At 42.0% G+C, this 22,707-nt stretch overlaps 1 protein-coding gene across 1 annotated transcript in view; it reads left to right on the forward strand.

The window, feature by feature from the left end:
• The window catches only part of HIVEP1 (HIVEP zinc finger 1), a 139,224-nt gene that overhangs the window by 100,781 nt on the left and 15,736 nt on the right, over nucleotides 1-22,707 (forward strand). Inside the window, exons 5-8 of the mRNA XM_082662722.1 lie at nucleotides 1,129-7,097; nucleotides 10,318-10,451; nucleotides 11,166-11,341; nucleotides 15,886-15,987. Coding sequence (XP_082518848.1) covers nucleotides 1,129-7,097; nucleotides 10,318-10,451; nucleotides 11,166-11,341; nucleotides 15,886-15,987 — 6,381 coding nt within the window. The remainder of the gene's footprint in view (nucleotides 1-1,128; nucleotides 7,098-10,317; nucleotides 10,452-11,165; nucleotides 11,342-15,885; nucleotides 15,988-22,707) is intronic.

The raw sequence follows: 22,707 nt of genomic DNA on the forward strand, positions 1-22,707 counted from the left end.
GCAGTTATTGCTCAAAACTACAACACTTGACAGAGATTGTGGTGGTTGATGCCATTTAAATGGTGATTTATTTCAACACAGCAAGAAATGGAGGTAGTTTCATCTCTTCTCTCCTGTTATAAGTTCTGTCTGTCTACCTACTCACCTATCATTAGTGGCAAAGAAACATAGCCATTGAATATTTTGTTCAATTAAAATGGTGATTTTTATTTTAAAACTAAGGGCCATTACAACATTAGGACTTTAAAATTTTGTTGGTGAAGAACCACAAGTAAGTGTATTATTTTACTTTCATATTTTTCTGTTTATTGATATAACTGCTATATTAGCAATTCTTCACGGTTCTATCAGTGAATATCCCATGATCATCTGAGGTATCTGTGTCTAAAAATTATTGTATAGTACCTTTGTTCTTGTAAGAATATCAGTATTGCCTATTTTGGAGCAATACTGTTATGTAGAAACTTGCTGAGAAATTTGCTTTAAAAGATACTAGGGCTTCCCTGGTGGCGCAGTGGTTGAGAGTCCGCCTGCCGATGCAGGGGACATGGGTTTGTGCCCCGGTCCGGGAAGATCCCACGTGCCGCAGAGCGGCTGGGCCCGTGAGCCACGGCCACTGGGCCTGCGCGTCCAGAGCCTGTGCTCCGCAACGGGAGAGGCCACAACAGTGAGAGGCCCGCGTACCACAAAAAAAAAAAAAAAAAAAAAAAAAGATACTAAATGTGATAAGACAAATACCCAGCATTAAAGGTTGAATTTTCTTCTTTGTGGGCCAGCTCTCTTAAGACTATTGTGTAGGGTCCTCAGCTGCAAGGGTGAAGGGGGAGGATAATTTAGTTTTGAAACATCAGGTTCCAGGACTGTGGTGAGATAGGGGGTCAAGAACGGAACACAGTGTTCTAGAAATGTGCACTAAGGTCTTCGCATGATTGTTTCAACAGATGTTGATGGCCAGCCTTCTTAATATTGCCAGAATGTAGGAATGCAGTTTTATCCAAACCGGCTTTCCTTTAAATTGCCTTCTTCGGTTGTCCTAACACCCTTGTGATCGTAATGTTAACCTAAAAACTTCATAGTTGGTGTACATACCATTTTACCAATTGGTTTTCTTTTTTCTTCTTTGAACAGAAATCTTAGAGGCTGGTATTAAAGGAACTTCAGAATCACTTAAAGGTGTGAAACGAAAAAAGATCGTAGCCGAGAATCACCTGAAAAAAATACCAAAATCCCCACTGAGAAATCCTCTTCAGGCAAAACACAAACAAAATACAGAAGAGTCATCTTTTGCCATTCTTCAGAGTGTGGCGGAGTCCCACAAGAAGCAGAATCACAGTCCTGTAAAAAACGGGAAGCAGTTTACCAAACACAATGGAGAAGCCCCTGGGATAATTGCCGACGCCTCTAAACTGCAAGAGGCTGTCTCCCCGAAGAAGCCCTCGTTTCTGCAGCCCCCATCCGAGCCGCGCCGGTGGAGGTCGGAAGGCTCCGACCCCGCCAAGCCCGGTGTCCCCGAGGGAAAATGTGACTCCAGTTCTCTGTCCAGTAAAAGCAGGACTGACCACCGTGAATGTATCTCCTCTCACTGCAGCCCCCCGCCCTCCTCGTATGCAAACACCGCGTTCGATGTCTTACTGAAGGCCATGGAGCCAGAACTGAGCACCTTGTCGCAAAAGGGCTCCTCTTGTGCGGTTAAGAGCGAAAAACTGAGACCAAATAAAACTGTACGACCCCCTTCTCACCTGAACCACAGCCCGATGGATGCCCCCGATCCGACCCCGCAAGAACCGGCTGCCCAATCACAGCCGCCTCCTCGGACCTCATACGCCGGGCACGTGTCTGCCGCTCAGAAGAACGACCAAGCGGCACTTCAGGCCGTTTCTCCTTCGTATAATCCACGCGAACACTCTGTTTCTAAACCTGGCCAACAAAATCAGCAGCTTCCAGCGTGTTCGGGTTTCACCAGATCACTCACGAGTCTGCAGAATCAGGAGAATGCCCAACTTGAACACGTCTGTAACGCAGCAGTGATGTCATCCGTAGGTGTGACGTCACCCTCCAGTAGAACTCAGGTTTCTCCTCCAAACCAGCAAGTGGATGCTGCCTTGCCGCTGTCAGTGAGCCCCGCCCTTTCCACGCGGTCACCCCCCACGCCAATTTACAACTCAACTCCTGTCGCCTCTGTTGTTAATCACAGCGTGGAACAAATGTGCAATCTTCTTCTGAAAGATCAGAAGCCAAAAAAACAAGGAAAATACATCTGTGAGTATTGCAATCGAGCCTGTGCAAAGCCCAGTGTGCTTTTAAAGCACATCCGCTCCCACACTGGAGAGCGACCCTATCCCTGCGTGACCTGCGGGTTTTCATTTAAGACTAAAAGTAACCTCTACAAGCACAAAAAGTCCCATGCACATACTATCAAACTGGGTCTCGTCTTGCAGCCAGATGCTGGCGGCTTGTTCATGTCTCACGAGTCCCCCAAAGCACTTAGTATCCATTCGGATGTGGAAGACAGTGGGGAGAGCGAGGAGGAGGGTGCTGCTGACGACAGGCAGAACGACCCGGGCTCCATGGACCTGCAGCCCGTGCAGATAATGAAGATGGTATCCAGCTCGGAAGCTCTACCTAAATTGGGTTCCATTCCAAGCAATCCAGATCCTGTGGTAGGTGACTTTTCACTACAGGACAGATCTTCAGAAGCACAGGCTGTGACAGAGTTACCCAAGGTTGTGGTCCACCCCATCAGTGTGTCCCCTTTAAGAGCTGACAGCCCGAAGGTTACGGATTCCAAGCCTGAACCTCCTAGTGCACAGAAACAGAAAGACCTTCAGGTAACCGGTATACTGTCCCACTCAGCCTGGGCGTGCTCCCTGGAGATGGACGACAAGTCCCATGAGAAGGGCGATGTGAGTCAGCCCGAGGGAAAACAGGAATCTCACGTGGGAACGGTACATGCCCAGCTACAAAGGCAGCAGGCCACCGATTACTCCCGAGAGCAGCAAGGAAAACTTCTCCTGAGTCCTCGCAGTTTAGGAAGTACGGACTCGGGTTACTTTTCACGTTCTGAGAGTGCTGACCAAACAGTGAGCCCACCCACCCCCTTTGCCAGAACGTTGCCCGCCCCAGAGCAGGACTCTAACAAGAATAATGGGTCTTCTGCACCTCGTGTCAGCACACCAGCAGCTTCGGCTCTTCCAGCCGGTGAAAAAGCGTCACTCCTCCCAGGTCAGATGCGCCCACCTTTGGCGACAAAAACGCTTGAGGAACGGATATCAAAGCTTATCTCAGACAACGAAGCCTTGGTAGATGACAAGCAACTGGATAGTGTAAAGCCACGGAGAACCTCTCTCTCACGACGGGGAAGCATCGATTCCCCCAAATCGTACATATTTAAGGATTCTTTCCAGTTTGATTTAAAACCAATGGGACGGAGAACAAGTTCAAGCTCTGATATACCAAAGTCCCCTTTCACTCCCACAGAGAAATCAAAGCAAGTGTTTCTTCTGTCTGTACCTTCCCTCGACTGTCTGCCCATCACCAGAAGTAATTCTATGCCTACCACAGGGTACTCAGCAGTACCTGCGAGCATCATCCCTCCCCCACACCCACTGAGAGGAAGTCAGTCCTTTGACGACAAAATTGGTGCTTTCTACGACGATGTCTTCGTACCGGGGCCTAACACTTCTGTGCCCCAAAATGGACATCCCCGCACTCTTGTCAGACAAGCAGCAGTAGAAGACTCTTCAGCAAATGAAAATCATGTTCTGGGTGCCGGGCAGTCCTTGGACGAGAGCCATCACGGAGGCAGCCCCGCTGGTGAGACCGCAGCAGCAAGAAGCAAGCCCCCGGCCCCGGGTTCACACTTGGAAAAGAAGAAGTCTCATCAGGGGCGAGGGACCATGTTTGAGTGTGAGACCTGTAGAAACAGGTATAGGAAACTGGAAAATTTTGAAAACCATAAGAAATTTTACTGTTCAGAGTTGCACGGACCAAAAACCAAGGTAGCTCTGAGGGACCCCGAGCACAGCCTGGTGCCCAGCGGCGCACAGCCTCCCATTCTGCACTACAGGGTCGCCAGTGCCACCGGGGTCTGGGAGCAGACGCCCCAGATACGAAAAAGGAGGAAAATGAAAAGCGTCGGAGATGACGACGAACTTCAGCAAAACGAAAGTGGAGCATCTCCCCAGAGCTCCGAGGGCCTCCGGTTTCAGAGCGCGAGGGGCTCGGTTCCCAGTTTGTCTCAGCAGACCGTTGCCATAACTGGTGACCAGCCTCCTAGAAATATCCAGCTGCAAAGCTCCCCGATTCAGCTCGTGGCCAGAGGCCCCGAACAGCCCCCGGACCCGAAGCCGTCCTCCGTCGTGGAAGAGCAGGTGAGCTCGGCTGCCCAGGACAGGACAGAGCCCAAGAGACACGGGGCCGGCATCTCCGTCATCCAGCACACAAACTCGCTGGGCAGACCCGGTGCGCTTGACAAGCTGGAGTCTTGTGAAGGCGCTTCCCCCATTTCTTTCCAGGAGCTGAGAACAGGGAAGCCTGGGTCTCTGCACATAAGAGGGATTTCCCAAGAGGAAGGCCACCTGCCCCGGAACACGTCTCAGCCCGCCGAGCCTGCACTGTCCGATGCTCTGAGAGGGGAACTTCAGGAAGGTTCCAGAAAGATCTCAGGTGAGCGACACGTGTTAGGACAGCCCTCAAGACTCGTTCGGCAGCACAACATCCAAGTCCCAGAAATCCTGGTCACAGAAGAGCCAGATCGGGACCCGGAAGGCCAAGCCCACGATCAGGAGAAGTCTGAGAAGTTCAGTTGGCCTCAGCGGAGCGAAACCTTGTCCAAACTGCCAACAGAGAAACTGCCACCCAAAAAGAAGCGGCTCCGTCTTGCCGAGATCGAGCACTCCTCAACAGAGTCAAGCTTGGACTCCACTCTCTCCAGGAGTCTAAGCAGGGAGAGCAGTTTATCTCACACTTCGAGTTTCTCTGCTTCCTTAGACGTAGAGGACGTTTCTAAGACTGAGGCCTCCCCCAAAATCGATTTTCCGAATAAAGCGGAGTTTCTCATGATTCCACCTGGCTCTAATACCCTGAACGTTCCTGGGGGTCACCGGGAAATGAGGCGCGCTGCATCGGAACAGATTCACTGCCTGCAAATGTCGATGGAGGTCTCTGATTTCAGAAGTAAATCATTCGACTGTGGAAGCATGACTCCACCTCAGCCAGCCCCGCTTGCTGAACTGCAGCCTCCGACATCCCCTTCTGGCATGGGGGTCGCCGGGCACGTGCCTCTCTTGGAAAGACGGAGAGGCCCGCTGATACGGCAGATCTCTTTAAACATCACTCCGGAGGGTCATCTATCTCCTGGGAACCCATCCTCTTTCCAAACTATTGCTCGCCCTGGTGTGAACACAGTGCCATTTCAGGGGCCTCAGCTCACTCATGCACCTTCACCTGAGCTTCCTGCAAATACTTTGGACTCCCAGACTCAGATTAAGGATCTGCAAGCAGAAACTTCAAGTTCCAACTCTCCAAACATCTTTCCTGTTCAACAGCTTCTTGGTATCCATTTGTTAAATCAAACCCACGTGCCCCTTAGCCTCCCAGACACACAGATGTCTCTGCAGGTGTCTACACAGAGTGTCAAAGCAGATGCAAGCCCCGGTGGACATGTATCTTCTAAAAGTGAGGACTGCTTTGCTCCCAAGTACCAACTTCAGTGTCAGGTGGTCCCTTCGACCCAGCCTTGCACTTCTAACGCTGTACATCCTCTGCCAAAGCAAGTTCTTTCAGACCCAGCTGGGGCCAACCATCGTGCGACCTCGTTGACATTACCAGCCAAGTTAGTAGAAGCCACGTCTAATTCGTGTCCTCTGCCACCACTGAAGGTCGGGCCTCTCGGCAGTCAGGTGCCGAAGGTGCCGGCGTCCTTTGCGCTGCCCTTGCATCTGCAGAGTCGGGTCCCAGCGTACTGTTTCGCCACAGCCACAGCTCTGCCGCAGATCCTAGTGACCCAAGATCTATCCAGTCAGCCGATTGGCCAGGCTAATCATAGTATGGTGCCAATCAGCGAAGAGCAAAATTCCGTGCCAAAGTCGCAATACGCTCACCGGAATGCTTTGCCAAACCCAGAGGGAGAACTTGTCTGCGAGAACGTTATTTCCGAGATGGGCCAAAATTCGTCGCCATCAGAATCCTTGCCTGTAACTCAGAAAATGTCTGTTGGTAGACTCTCCCCCCAGCAAGAATCTTCAGCTTCAAGCAAAAGGATGCTGTCCCCAGCAAATAGTTTAGACATTGCCATGGAAAAGCACCAGAAGCGGGCCAAGGATGAAAATGGAGCCGTTTGTGCCACAGATACTAGACAGTTGGAAGCATTGAGTTCAAGAGCTCATGAAGTCAGTAAACAGAAGAAGCCAGTTCTGGTGAGGCAGGTTTGCACTACGGAGCCCCTTGAAGCTGCGATATTGGAACAGGATATTTTTTCTCACCCTGAAGTGAGTAGTGAGGCTCTGCGTTTGACTGATGTTTCACCAGCTGATAATTTGTCATCAGGACACTCCAAGCCTGTGGTTATAGAACCTGTAAAAGAATTGCAGGAATTTGAAAGCATCCCGTCGGCCACATCGCTGACTCTGACAGTTAGAAATTCAGCTGTCCCTGCAGAGAAAACTCACGTTTCTTCTTCGGAACATGTAGACGATAACCAAGAAAGGAAGTCACCAGGGGTTAAAACTCCAGGCGAAGAAGCGAACGTCCAAGAACAGAGTCCGCCAGCAGCCACCACTCCTTCCGCATGTAAAGCCAGTGACACACAGCAGCCGTCCTTCCCCAGCCTGAAGACTGCAACCAGCTTCACGTGGTGTTACCTGTTGAGGCAGAAGGCCCTGCACCTGCCCCAGAACGACCAAAAAACTTCGGCCTACACCGATTGGACCGTGAACGCCAGTGATCCAAATCCACTCAGCTTGCCTACCAAAGTGGCTCTTTCTCTCCTGAACTCAAAACAGAAGACCGGAAAATCTCTATATTGTCAAGCAATAACGACCCATTTCAAGTCAGATTTATTGGTCTATTCAAGCAAATGGAAAAGCAGCTTAAGCAAGGTACTTGAAATATCATTTATCTTGAAAACTAGTCTGTGCAAGTTAGTTCCAACATGTCTGGATGCCTTTAAAGATTTCGATGGGAGGTTGTATTTCAATTTTGAATGACAAATTGTGCTTTCGAAGTGTACAGTTATTTGAAAGAAAGAATGATAAGTTTACCCAGGGAGTTATACTGATAAAGATTACCCAGAGTCCTCTAAGGTTTGATTTTCTTGTTAGGTGAGAGAAGATTATGTTTATGCTTTATCCCTGCTAATGAAGGGGAACAGAGGTGTGGATATTAGAGATTGTTCTATTTCATTTAAAAATGTAAGCAGAGACCCATTCATCCTTGTTTTATGCAAATCTGACCACTCTCCCCTCACCGTGCTGATCCCAACTCTCTTCCTGTGTAGCTCTGAGAATCATCTTAGTACTCGAGAGAAGGTTCACAAAATGACTGTACACTTGATAATTAAGTTGGTTTGGTCAGGATTTGTACAGTAAGGTCGTAAAACGATGATTTGGGGTTATTTGTGGAATAAAACTATAATTAGAGTTGTTGGCTTTATAAAATGGGGAAAATCACTTAAATGATTAAGAATAAATAGATAAGGGTATTAGGTTGGACTCTGGACATTCAGAATTATAGATTAAGTTCATGATCTCTATAGGCTCACAAGCACATAATACAGGTTCATAAATATTTATTTATCAATAAGAAAATATCACAGGATCAGTATGGTAATAGAAGTACCCATAACTTTAATAAAAGAAGGAAGTCTCTAACACTGCCAGTAGCTTGAGCAGGAGGTGTGGTTACACGGAAGATATTCCAAAGGTGGTGATACTTCAGCTGAGTCTTTAAAAAAGAAAAAAAAAAAAGTAGGGATTTTTTTTTTTTCAGGCAAACAAGAGTGAGAAATTTTAATAGTCTGCCAAGTGATGTGGAAGTGAGAATGAACTTAGTTCATTTAAAGAGCCCCGAGGAGTCCAACATGGCTAGAAGGTGTTGGAAGTTTGAAACACTGACGTAATTTGAAGTTGGAAATGTAGATAAAGACCAAAGAATACGCGTGGTGGTAGAGAGCCTTTGATGCTTTCTCAGCGGAGGAGGGTGCATCCGAACCATTCAGAATTTAATTGTTAAATGCTCAGGCTCTACGTCTACTAAGTCAGATGGAAAATGAGGCTTGAGCGTGAGAATTTAAACAGCGCTTCGTGTATGTATGTCCCTGAAGTACCTATGAAAAGTGGCTCTCCTTCAGTACCAAGTGCCTTGGTAGAAATGCCTTGGGGAATGCACATCTGGATTTGGAGCTGGGAGAGAGCTCCGGGCGGAAGGTGTAGAGATCGTTCAGTGCATAGGTGCAATTAATGAGGCCTTTAGAGAGAAGGGCCTGGAATGGATCCCGAGATCCCTACTACTCAAAGGCTTGAGTGGATGAAGAAAGTCCACATAGGAGATGAGAGAGATTGTTCATAAAGGAAGGAGGGGGACTACGAGAAAGTGGTATCACACAGATCAAGGAAGAAGATATTTTAAAGAGAGTTGTTCAAGCCAAGAGGCCAAACAAAGATGAAGACTAACATGGTTTCTGGACTGAAGGGTTCTAATGTCCCAGAGACGTGAGTTATGTGGGCAAGTGGCCGTGGAGGACTCGGTACTGGGTTGACTGTTAACTCACAACCCAAATGTGCATGTATTTATAATTCAAAATGGAAGAGAACAGGTCGATGGTAAAGTGAAAGCATTTCTAAGAGAAGCAAGGTGTCGACAACATACAGTGTATAGAGCGGTCAAACATATAAACTAAGGAAGTAGTAAATATTTTGGCATTTAGCTTGTTGGTGAATAGAAGTCAGATTTGATAGCAAGAAAGTGAGCAAAAGATAAGTGGGAATTTGGTACTGAGAAGAAGGTAAGAAATAGGATTACTGTTAGAGGTATAATGTCAAGGAAAGGTATGTGTGTATTCCAAACCTGATGTGTTTGCCAGAAAAAGAGGAGACAGTTGCACTTGTACATGTCAGGGTCAGTGTCATTACCTCTTCACACCACCTTTTTGAGACACTCAGGCCAGCAGCTTTTCTTTACGCCTGGGTTTGTAAGGACAGGGCCTTCCCAGGGGGTTCTTCCCGAGGCCACATAGGCCCCTGGGTCCATGATGCACATACTCTCTTGTCACTTACTGTTGTTATGTCATCGCAGTATGATAGCTTTCTACTTGGTGGTGTAATTTTTAAAGGAAGTTTGTAACAAAGAGGACCTTGATCAGAAAAGTTGTGCCTTGTGTTGGGCTTGGCCGGAGGACTGGAGTTTGAGCTCTTGCTGTTAACACTTGACGTTGGACAAGTGACTTAACCCTATGCGTGTCCTTCCTCACTGGGATGTGATCCACCAGTGCTGGCTGCCTCACAAGGATATGTGAGAGCAGAGTAGGCTGGGGAGTGAGAAAAGAGGTAGTAAATAGTGCGGTTGTATAAAATCATAAGGTCGCGTCACTACAGAGTTTCCGTAGGAAAAGCACACACTGTTTATTATTCTGATGTTCACTACTTTTTTCCTAGAGATTTTAGTATTATCAGGCCAAGACCTAACTTTTGACCTGCCCTATAATTCACAGTTATCAGTATTCAGGAACTTTTGATATATTCAGGATATAGAGAGGACACGTAATTATGGTTCAAAATGATGGGAGACGGGAAAATAAAATACTGGGAAATGGAGCTTCGGCTCTAGCTTTACACTGCATTGATGTTGAAGGGAAGTTAGTCATGTTTCTCAGGAGTATGAGACATTGTACCATAATGGGGTAGCTAGCTCTTTTCCATCTTTAAATAATAAACTCTTTAACAAGCATACTTAAACTGTAGTCTGAGTGGTTCGTTAGCTATAAGAAAGAATATTTAGTTTACTAAAAGAAATTCCTAAAATTAAACTCGTGGAATACCAGGGTGGAGGGTTGTAGAATCTTTATTTGGGGGTGTCAGTGGAATGTGGTGGGATTTTAAAGTAGCATGAGCTGTGTCAGTTTGCTGTGATTCAGACAGATAAAGGAGGAGATAAAGCGATGACCTTTAAAGCTGTTACGTCCTTGAAATGCCTTCCATTAAGCTAACCGCATGCACTGTACTCGGCCATGTTTTAATTTCCAAGTGAAACACTAGCATGTTTGTGTTTTCAGTTTTATTAAATTAGTGTCTCTCTCTCTCTCTTTTTTTTTTTCCCTTTCAGAGAGCATTAGGTAATCAAAAGTCCACAGTAGTTGAATTCAGCAATAAAGATGCCTCTGAAATTAACAGTGAGCAAGATAAAGAAAATTCCTTAATCAAAAGTGAACCAAGAAGAATTAAAATATTTGATGGAGGGCAAGTACAACTTTTCCTTCTTAAATGTACATTTAAACTTACTTTTTAAATGTACATTTGCTTTCATGTGAATGAAGACTTACCAGTGCCGATTTTATATAACCGTTGCAAGGTTTCTCAGCTTATTAACAGAATCTTCATGGCAAAATACATGTTAGGTATTATGTTAACTAATGCCATTTTGATCAAGAAAATGACAACTATTTAGAAAACACTGTAGGTTCTAGGAGGCAGCAGAGCACTGAGTTTTCAGAGTGAACCCTGGGTTTCACGTTGCTTCATAGTAAGGAGTGAACTGAAAAAATCTGCTCTAAAAGAGACGAATCATTGCCTGTTTGATGTCTTCTGTGAATTCGGTTGTGAGAAAAATTGTAAAAGCCAACTGTAGTTAAAATGAAGCTCAGAAATATTTCAGTACCTGTAGCTGTGATTGAATTTAACAATAAAGGAAACTTTTAGAGCAGTCACTTAGAGGAGCTATTTTAAAATCAAACTTGGTATTGAATAAAGTTGTTTGATAAGAAGTAGCTATTAGAATATTGTGTTGATGTGAAAAGCTGGAATATTCTGTTACTTACATGTGCATAACATTTATATTTATTGAGTGTAAAAATTGTGCCTTGTTTTATTTTTTAGGTTGAATTTCAATCATCAGTATTTTCTCAAAGGCATAGTATCCAGTTGCCCTATTCATTTTCCTTTTCTTTAAATTAGATACAAATCAAATGAAGAGTATGTATATGTCCGAGGCAGGGGAAGAGGAAAGTACATTTGTGAAGAATGCGGAATCCGTTGTAAGAAACCTAGTATGTTAAAGAAACACATACGAACCCATACAGATGTCCGCCCCTACCACTGCACTTACTGTAACTTCTCCTTTAAGACTAAAGGTATGAGATGACATCGCTTCATGGTCCTTTATTATATGCACTGAGTTAGTAGACCTAAGACCCAACTTTACCTATTCCTTGACCAAGGATGCAGTAGCTTAAATAGAATAATATAAATTACATCTTGTCAACATCGTAGTCTTATATCTCTTTAGATATTTCTAGACCTCTTGAGAAAAAGTTTTAAATTACACACTTTTAGAATATACGTAATAAATATGACATTTGAAAAGGAGCAACTGCCCTTTTTTCTTTTACTTCCCAAATTAGAGTTGTATAACATGATGACTAACACGTTTTCAAAAATACTTACTTTGGAGCTAAAGAAGAAAAAAGAAATTTTCGCGATCACATTGTAGATGCATTTCAGTGCTAAAAGATTAAAGAAAAAATTAAAATAATAACTGCAGTAAAGTTATACTGATTACATTCATGTTTTATTATCTAATTTTACTCATGCATAGCCATTTCTTTTTCTTTCCCATGAAGCTCTTTTACTGAAGTACTGTTGAATATCAGCTTCAAAAAATTTCTAAATTTTGTACTATTTAATGTTTGTGGAACTCAGAACTAGTAATTAAAATTATATTTAGTACCATTTCTGTATTCTTTATATGTTTTTATTTAAATTGTAAGCCTTTATTATAGTTAAGGTAATTTTACTCTCTACAAATTTCCTGTGACATATAATGAATAAATACACTATCATAAAATGTTTGCTTTCTCCATTAGGTTCCTTGTTATGAATCATTATACAAACATTTCTTGCTTGAGACTTTAATTTCATATACCACCCTTTAGAAAGTAAGAATCTCGCAAATACAAAGCAATATAATCATAAAATTATTTGTCTGAAAGGACAAAATCTGTGAAAAATATTTAATCAATATTTTTTAATAGAACTACATTATTTTTATACCTTTTCAGTTAACATTTGCTTTTTTTTCTGATTATATTGGTTGTCTTTGCAGTTTTTGTTTTAAAAATTGATCAACTCTTTAGCAAAATTTATTCTATATTTTGGCCAGTATTTATTGGCATTTAAAGAGTATATAGCAACTAAATAGCTTCAAATTAGCTCTCCTTAAATGCCAGTAAAATCTGAAACAAGAATGATGGGGGAAAAAACAAAACTGTTCTTCAGGTAGCCTTGAATATTTCTAAAGTTTCAAGAAATCATAAGTCAGAAGGAACCCTAATTCTGTCATTCTCAGGTTGTGGTATAGAACCTTCTTCTGGAAACGGAGGGTGCATTTCAGGATAATTTTCCTGATCTTGTGTGAAGGCTTTGATAGGATTAAGTGCTTTGATCTTTTAACCCAACTTACTGCTTTTACACTGGTGTTGATCCTATGATTAAGAAAAGTCCGTCTGTTGAATAATTTCCAGTGTGAGACCAGGAGCCAATATTACAAATAAAACATTACCAGTTACAGAATGATGTTACCAAACCACATAAAAGAGGATCCAGGTATAATGTGAAATGGGTGTTTCTCAAAAGAAGGAGGAAAAGGAATCAGGAAATTTTATAAAGTAAGGGCAGAGAAAGGAAGGAAAACTTTGATGTGGAAAACAAATGAAACTACAGAGATTTCTTGGCAAAGAAAAATATTATGAATCATCAAGTGTTAATCCTAATGAAATAACTCAAGCCAACATCATGTAAAATATTAGATAAATGTTTGTTAAATGGTGGACAGGGCATAATGATCTTTGAAGAGTGAGCAGTATATGTTAGCAGTTTTCATGTCTTTCATTTCTCAAATATGCTGGATACCTGAATTTACATTAACTTTTTTGTTTTGTCAGATAATTCATTGGAATTATGTGATAAATATTTATTTGAAGAAAGCTACCCTAGCTAAGCAGACTGGTGAAGAAAACATTAGAAATTCAGTATTTCCCTATTCTCAGCATGGCAGTTCTCTTTTTTATGGTCGCTTCCTTGTAGAAGTCTACCTTTTATGAATATATGTCAAACAGATTCCATAGTACCTTGTAAAGGTAGCTAAATAATAAAAGACTTGTTTTTAGATTAGGCTGTAAATTTTGCCCTACTCTGATTTACTTTGTTGTCCCATTCTTGAATGTGTCTGGTTATTAACAGAAGGTAATAGTGATGTAATGGCATGCTATATAAAATAGGAGTATGCAAAGATAGCATGGTACTATCAAAGGAGTGATCTGCCCTCCTAGAAATTGATGCTTCTGATGGTAATGCTCGTAAATCTGTACTTCATCATTTGTCCTCTCGGTTTATTTTATGAATGCATTTTCAAAATAATTTTAATTGGTTTGTTTTCACTATTCTGCTTTAAAGGTCAGTCAGCTCCGTCAGTGAGCTTGCATCTCTGCAGGATTTAGTTCCATTTATATCACAGAAAGCTGGACTTTATATATAGCTATAGGAACCCAGAAACAAAATCTTTCATGCTTTCCAGAGGATTTATATTACTGTTTATTAAGTCTGTTGAAAAATTTATCTGTTAAGTTAATGCACAGCCTTGCTAGGGGATATTTGCATTTGAATGTACGTACTTTGCATATTGAAATGCAAATTGTTTTATATTAAATTATTTAAGAAGTTGGTTAATAATAAGTAATAGCCCAAGTTATGAGAAAATATGCTTATTAAAAACTCATATTCCCAAATTTGCCTAGTTACCATTATACATTAACTTCTCAGAAAGCAAGTGACCTTCATGGCTGTCTGTTTAGGGAACAAAAGCATTTTGAAAGCACTATTAGTGGACCTTGTGATTTGGTTTATAATATTGTCATCATACTAGAAAGTGTTTTGACTAATAAGTGGAAATTTCAGCTACAATAAGATGGGAAAACTATTTTTCATAACTTCTAATGTGAAAATTTTGAAGCATACAGAAAAGTAGATATTTGCATAATGAACACCAGTATGCCCATCACGTTTTAATAATTGTTAATAATTTGCCATATTTGCTTCATAGTTTACTTTTAAAGTGTATTTAAGGTAAATGTGAGACATGGCCAAGTCATTTAAGCCGGGCGTTACCTGTAGAATCACAGAGGTCAAGGTTTGCTGGATCTTAGACATTTCCTGGTCCGGGCCCTCTCTTACACTGGAACCCCTTGAGCGCTAAGCTCTGGGATGCTGTGCGTACTAACTAGTGCAAGAATTGGCCTAAACGGGTGTGACCAGTCCCACGGGCTTCGTGCAATTTTAGTGAAGGTGAGGCTCTATAAATAGTGCAATTTTGCAGGTCTTTCAGCTACTGCAGACTCAAATCTGGACCAATGATTCGAACATTTTTCGCTCTGCTGAAGGTTTATTCTGAAATACTAATTTGCCCTGCTCGCCAAACTCAGCATTTAGATTTTATTTTCGAAAGAGACGATTTTCCCTTCTTGGCAATTCTGTGTGTGTGGCATTATCTACTCAAGCTGCTTGGTATCCTCGAGAATTTGAGCTCTCCCCCTGCATTAATGATCACTTGGGGCCAGCACGCCCAATGGTTCCCAGTTAATCTGGTGATACTTCCAGAGGTGTACACCAGCTGCCAGAGGAAACACACCTCTAGGGATACTATTATGAGACTTGTAGTCAGTATGGTGAAGTAAAATTAATGTAGGAAATTCTTTCTCTTGTTCCAAACACACAGAACTACTATTTATAGTACAACAACCAACTGTAGTTTTAAATAGATAGCCAAGCTTGAAATTTAGAAAGAAAGACTCCCAGCCGCCAAAACCAAGGAAACTCCAAACTAGAATGGTGAACAGATATTTAAAAAAAAAAAGTCCATAGGGACATCAAGCCAGATATATGCCCACAGGCCTGGGATTTAATGCTGCCAGATATATGCCCACGGGCCTGGGGTCTAATGCTGGTCCTGGAATGGCATCTGAGACCTCTGAAATAAGCATGGCTGTCCTGTCCAGTGACTTTGGACCATGTGGGGGAAAAGCTACCTGCTAAAAAGCAAAACCCTATACCTGTGCCATGCCAAAAAAACCTCACAAACTGATCCAGGATTAGCGTAATGAAACTGTTAAGGTCCCAGGCAGAAGCAATTGGAAGGCTGACCCATAGAGATGTGTCTACAACCCAGGGTACGTAAGACTCCACGGAACCAATCTTGCTGAATATAAGTTTACAATAAAAACTAAAAAATGTGCAAGGAAATAAAGTACTATGAGCGGAAGCCAGCGCACACAACTGGTGGAGAATTCAGAAACCACAGATCATAGTGCAATCTGAAAGGGACTTTAAGTGTATGTAAAATGTTCTAAGGAATACATAGGGACTAGAGAATAGTAACCATAGGCAAAAGTAGACATTATCAAAGTTGAGGAGGCAGATTTGAAAGAGAGAGAGATTATTACCAGTAACAAGGTTATTACAGCCTATAGACACCAGTATTATTTTTTGAGCAAATTTTAGTCATTGGAATTGTATAACCACAATCTGTACTTTCACTTGAAATAGGAATGGAATTTGCCAGTGTTGACAAATGCAATAGCAAAATAATACAATGTAAGCTTAGTAAACATTCTTTTCCCTTAAGGAAATCTGACAAAACACATGAAGTCCAAGACACATAGCAAGAAATGTGTGGATTTAGGCGTCTCAGTAGGTTTAATAGATGAACAAGATACAGAAGAATCAGGTAAGGCTTTATTCCATATTTTTCATAAATGCTATTTACAATGTACTCTTTTTTTTCTTTGCATCCATACTCTTCTTTCCATTCCCACTGATACTGCTCAGTTCCTCCTTTCATTACCTCTTATTTATACTATGTGATAGACTCCTAATCAGTTTTCTCACCTTCCCTTTGTCTTCCTTCCTTTGCATCTATCCCCACTGATGTTAAGTTAATCTTCCTGAAGCATGTGTCTGATCATACTATTCCTCTGCTCCAGGTCTTCCATTGGTTTCCATTTGCCTACCAAATAGAATATGAGCTACTTGACCTCAAGTAATTCCTCAGAATCCTTTATAATCTGATGCCTGCCTACTTCTTCACCTTTATCCCTCATCTCTCTCTCTCTTTCACCTGCCCTAATGCTTGAATCTCCTGCTTACATGACACTGATCCGGCTCTCTGCCTGTAAAGCCCTCACCCTCAATCCCCACACAAACGTGGCTCCCCGTCTGCATTGGTCAAAATCTTATTTTCCTTCAAGATCTAGCTCAAATCCACTGCCGTCATGAACCCTTCTCTGATTTTCCCTTCCCACACCACTTGTGGGAAGCAATTTTTCCCTTTTCTCAACGCCTGTAATATTTTAGAGTTCACTCTCTGAGAGTATTGAATCCCTTTCTGCCATAACTTTTTTTTTATTATTTACATGCTTCCTCCCTTACCTCTTCGCTGATTCTCAAGCGTGTCATGAGTAAAACTGATGCCTGAGTGATATTCGCTGTGCCCGCAGCCTCAGCGCAGTGCCCTGCTCATGGCAGCTGGTCTGGAAATATTTGGGGAATAAAACATTTGTTTGCTTCCCCAAATTGTTTATTATTTTGAAAAAAGGTTAACTGGTTGTTTTCTTAGTGATGTTAACTCAACAAGTAGAAGTATTTATCTCTAACCAATTTTGAGGGGAAATTAAGCTGTTCATCTGTTCCGACTAGTCAGACAATAGAATTATTTTTTTGTAAGACTTTTTGTTTTAACCCAAGAATTTATCAACAAGAGATAAGTTTTTTTTAAAAAAAGTTGTCCTATTGCTTTTTTGAAAAACACCCTAAATTAAACATTTACCTGCTTGCTATGTTTTGGTTAGTATGTACTAGTTTGATGTAGAAAAAATTTCCAAAGAGAAAATGGTGAGGACATCTTTGAAAATGCAGGTTAAAAAAAAGCAAATGCTTTTCATTCCAGCGGACAACCAGTAACGCACTAAGTGAATCAGCCTGAATTTGTTTCTAAATATGCAAGAGAAGTGACTCACATCTTAAGTGCTACAGTTGATACGATTTCGTATTTTAAGCACAAGGAGAGGATTGCCTTTAACTTGAATTTTGGGAAATAAGTGGATGTATTATCAGTAGAAGGAAAATATAATCATAACAAACTTAGGACAACAAGGAGGTTTCTAGTGCTTTATAGACACTCTGATGCTCTGATACATATTGGGGATGGCAGTATCAGGATTTAAAAGTATCAAATTAACATATGTGTAACTTTTTGTCCTAGGAACATACGTATTAAAAACTGATTTTTGAATGGCTAGGAATTGAATTCTGTGTTGATGTCTTTGTATAAAGACACACATTTAATAAAATTAATTAATTTACTTCTAATGTAAATAGTCTGTTTGATTTATTTTCTGCTCTTAGTAGTCATGCAGTAAATTAACTACCATAACTATTTAAGTGAAAAAAAAATCCCTCTTTATTATTTATTTGCTTTATTGCTGTTACGCTGAGCAATTCAGAATTAAAAAGCTAGGAAAAATGAGTAACGCTTTCAGTGAGTATATTTGTTACCCGGAGACTAGAAAAGGCGCAAAGTAGAGGCTATAATATGAGATACTGATTTCTGAAAAATGTATAAACGTTAAAAGCATTATTATTATAATATATACTCTTAGGTGTTTTGCTTCTTTAAGAAGATGAGTCTTATCAAAATTAAGTAAAATGTAGAATCTTCTAAACTGTCAAGGGAAGGTAGTGTTTATATCCCAAATTTACGTAGGAGAATTAAGTGTAGTTGCCATTAATTATCATGCATCGTTTAGATTGGCCAGCTGACTGATGGACTTACATATCTCTCCGTTCATTTTTATTATTTCTCACCTGATTCCAGAAACACTTGAAGCAGGTCTTAGACTATAACTCAAACTTGATAGCCTAATTCCCAATTCAGATGAGATCCTCTGATTAAACTCTAGGTAGTTTTACCTGTTTTTTCTGTTGTTTTTTTTTTTAAGTTACTGTACTTATCCGTGGTATACTCAAAGTTTTTTCACGGTTTTAATTGAATAGTAAATTATAGCACATAGGTGGATTTTGCCAAGTGCTGTCATACCTCGCAGTTCTTTATAATATGCCAACAAAATATATTCCTCCACTTTTGCTTTATTATAGGCTTGGAACGTAGGTATAAATGTGGCAAACGCTGTTTCAAACGAATGGTCTGGTTTTCCCTTTATTGTTGTCTTTTGTGCTTTTAAAAATATTTTGAGATTTTTTTAAAAATACAGAAAGATTACAGAGAGTTTTGTTACATGCGCTCATGTATTCACACCAGAGTTGGGGATTATAAATATTTTCTCACATTTGCTTCAAGTCTTTTTCATAAACTGTGTTTTTGAAAATTGTATTTTCATAAATTTGTATTTTTGGAAAAAAACAAGCTAAGTAAGGCATTACACATTAGGTGCAGTATCCCTAACTCGCCCTTGCCCGTCACACTCCCTCCCAGAGGCAAACACTAACTGCACTTAGGGGCTTTCTCTCAATTCATTTCACATACGTGTGTATATCCACACATAGCGTGTGCTTTTGTTTGGGTTTGTATTCCAGATTTGCAGGAACAGTACCACCTTGTATGTAGATACCGAGGAAATTGATTTTGCCTTATCATTTTAATTGCTGCCTAGGATAATTTCTGTTTCTGCACATCCTTAACTATACCTGGTGCTACACGCGTTTTAGTTTGGGGCCACCTTGATGCATGGTAGTCTGCTGTCTGTACTTACATTTTCTTGACTGCTGTCCTACGTTTGGATCTTATTATTCTTTGGGAAGAAGATTCACTCTATTAAACTGATGGTAGTTAAGAGATGGGATCTTGCTTAGCAATTCTTTCGATGTCTATGTTTTTAGAGAGGAAAGCGCAGAAGCCCACAGTGTGATGCTGCGTGTCCGCAGGGTGTACTGTTTTCTAGTCCAACACCAGCCTAGAATATTCTAGGCATTCTTTCTTCACTCTCCTTTACTGGATCCTTCTCATCTCCCCAGCCTCTGAATGCAGTGCCCAGGGCTGCGGTCACTAATCTCTCATCTCTTCTGTCTGTGCTCCCTCCCCAGGTAGCCTTCCGACTTTAAATACCATCTATATGCTGATGATTCCAGTATCCGCTCCAGACTTGCATGTCCATCTTTCCACTCACCATCTCCACTTGGATGTCTAATAGGCATCTAGAGTGTGACGTGCCCCAAACTCCTGGTTTCCCCCTTATGTGACTCTGAGAAGCACGCTTCCCTGGAGTCCTTCTCCCATCCTTGCAGCTGCTGGACCAAAAACCTTGAAGTCGTACTTGGTGTCCTTTGGCTCCAACCCACCAGTAAAACCTTTGGCTCTTCCTTCAGAACGTATTCGGCAACCTACCGCTTTGAACCACCTGTTCCTCCCAGCCCTGGTCAGAGCTATCATCACGTCTTCTAAGTTGCTTGCAGTAGCCCCTCACTGGTCTCCGTGGTTCAGCCCCTGCCTCTTTACAGCCTGCTTTCAACACAGCGGCCAAAGTGGTTTCTACAAGTTACGTCATTGCTTTGCTTAAAACCCTCCATCGGTTTCCTGTCTCGTTCGGAGCCGTGGTCTGTGTCCCCTGCGAGCACCACACCTCTGAAACTCAGCTCCACTCCCGCCTCCCCTGCCCCTCAGCCGTAGCCACCCTGATCGCCTGCCTCGGTGGCAAGCACACCGAGCTGGACCCTTTCCAGGGCCTTTTCTCTTTTCCTCCCTTTGGAATGCCCTCCACCAGGTGCTGCAAGACACCCCATCATCTCTCAGTGCTCTTCTGCTCAGATGTCACCTTATCAGCGAGGCCTTCCTGAAGCTCCCTCGAGAAAAGAGCACCTCACCCTCTTACTGCCAGCATTACTCACGCCCCCGACCTGCTTTATTTTTCCGTATAGCACTTACAACCACTTAACAACTTACAGATGAGTGTGTGTATTTATTATCTGTTCCTTTCAACTAGAAAATAGGACATAAGGACGGCGATCTCCCTGTGGTCACTGCTGTATCGCCAGCACTTGCTGGGATTGTGGCTAGCAGCAAACCATCGATAGTAAATAGTTGTAGATTGAATGGATGACTGGAAAAAAATGACCTATAATCTGTCAGGAAATCATTCAATATTGTTGTTTTTAGACTATGATATACTAGTTTTCCATTACATTCCTTCACTACAATTCAGTGGTAGCTGTAATACAATATTTAAAGCCTTTACCTATGAATAGTGTTTACATGATTTGGCCGTGGTCGATATAGGAATTTTCAAGGTGATGATGGCCACTCATTTGTTAATTTCTTATTTATTGGTTATTAGATCAGAAGACTAGAAGATATTTTAAGTTATCCTGACGATTCCATTTTTTCATCCTCAGTAATGATCTGTGCAGACTGATAAATATCTGTTCCATTTTTCAGTGGCTCCAGAGAAGAAGAGTTTATTCTCTTTGTGATTGATTATTTATTTAGCACCGCAGCAACTGTCTAGTATGTCCACAGTCACTGCCCTCAGGAGCTCCTCGCCTGTGGCTGTGATGTTGGGACATTGGAGTGAGCTCAGACTTGGCAGGGTTCACTCCTCAAGGCTGGGATCTGGGAAGGACAGTGACGGCCTCGTCTGGAACAGAAGGATGACTAAGGGTGTCCTAGGAGAACGAAAAGAAAGGAAATATATCAAAATATAATTATGCATATATTGCTTTGTTTGAAAAAGTATTGATGAGGGGGTGGGGTAAAGGAGGGCAAGCATTCTGGACCGAGGGAGTTGTTGAGCAAAAGCCCAGAGGTTGGGAGAGGGGAATAGGGCATCAGGAGTATAAATGGGGCAGGATGAGAGAGTTGGGCAGGGCGCTGGGGGACAGGTCCTACTATGCAGGGGAGTTTTAGCACCTTCCTTTAAGAAAGTCTGAGGGATTTTTTTTTTTTCTTGTATCATCTAAAGTAATTTAAAGCCACTACCTCTTTAGTCCCATATACATCTGACTTTTAATCTGGATTATTTTCTCAAATGTTTTTTAAACAAGCAAACAACAAATAGTAGGCTTTTAATTTGTGTCCCCAGGAATTTTCATTGCTGAGCTTTTGTTTGTTTTTTCTTTCTGCCGCTGCTGTTTTATTTTGTAGTGGGAATTTAGACAATAATGACTAAAAGAAGCATGATTTCTTTAAGTGGTTAGTCCCATTCAGCAGCAATAATAAATAATACGATAGAGCAAAAATCTTTTGGGGGGGACTTCCCTGGTGGTCCAGTGGCTAAGACTCCGCGCTCCCAGTGCAGGGGGCCCGGGTTTGATCCCTGGTCGGGGAACTAGATCCCACATGCCACAGCTAAGAGTTCGCATGCAGCAACTAAAGATCCCATGTGCTGCAACTAAGACCCGGTGCAGCTAAATAAATAATTTTTTTTTTTAATCTTTTTCTGAAAGGGTGTTTTTATGAACAGAGTACCTCAGCGTTTCAGCATCCCTCATTCTCTACCAGATGGAGTTTACAGGTTTGGGTGGAAAGTCTGGTACGATTTTTTCCCTTGTGACACCCAATTTTGTATGTATATGTGTATAATGACTCATTTAGAAATCTTGCTCTTCATTTATTAAATTAGGGAGCATTATTTCTCCTGGAATTCATTTCTGCTGAGCAGCACCAAGGGGTAGAACTTTCCCCACAGACTAGACTATCATAAAAGATAAGGACTTGATTTTTTCCTACCTTAGTGTTTCCGGGTATGTTTTAAAACCGTGCCCTTTTCAACTCCATAAGGGTGTTGCACGAAGTAGTGGCGTGTGTTACGAAGTGTTTCATTTTACTATCAATTTAATTTTCCAAGGAAAATTACAGATTATTAGCCATATAGTAGTAGTAGAAGTAGTGACTAACTTTAAAAAAAAATAGGAGGGAGAATATTTTCAACTATCATAGTTTTAATCTTTGAGGTGTACATCTGCTCGTAGAAGGAAGCTTGGGGTCCAGAATATGGTCAGTGCCGAGTGATCTGATATGCTGGGTTCTCTCTCCCCCTGCTTCCTCCCTGCCCGTAGGAGTTTCCTGCCTCCCTGATCACACCTGGAAGCCTCCCCCTTCTCAGGGATCAGGCTCATGGCAGCGGTTCCTTCTGAGACTTCAGCCGCCAGCTCGAGATGGCTGCCTGACAGTGTACTCCCTATTTTCCTGGCCCAACAAATGAAAATAAGTGATGAAATTGCATCGTGTAATGTAGGGTCTTTCCACACATAACTTGCTGTCTCTTCCCTTTAATGATGAACAGTTTTATCAAGTGCTTTTGTGGCATCCTAGGGTCATACTGTCATTTCTCATACTCTTAATCTAATGTAACTCTGGTGTTAAGCCCACTGCACAGTGCACTGCTAGAAACCGCACTGAGATTCCATTTGCTGCATGTCTACGTAAAAATTCAGGAAG

Source organism: Grampus griseus (assembly GCF_964374135.1).
Source record: "Grampus griseus genome assembly, chromosome: 10".
Lineage (NCBI taxonomy): Eukaryota > Metazoa > Chordata > Mammalia > Artiodactyla > Delphinidae > Grampus > Grampus griseus.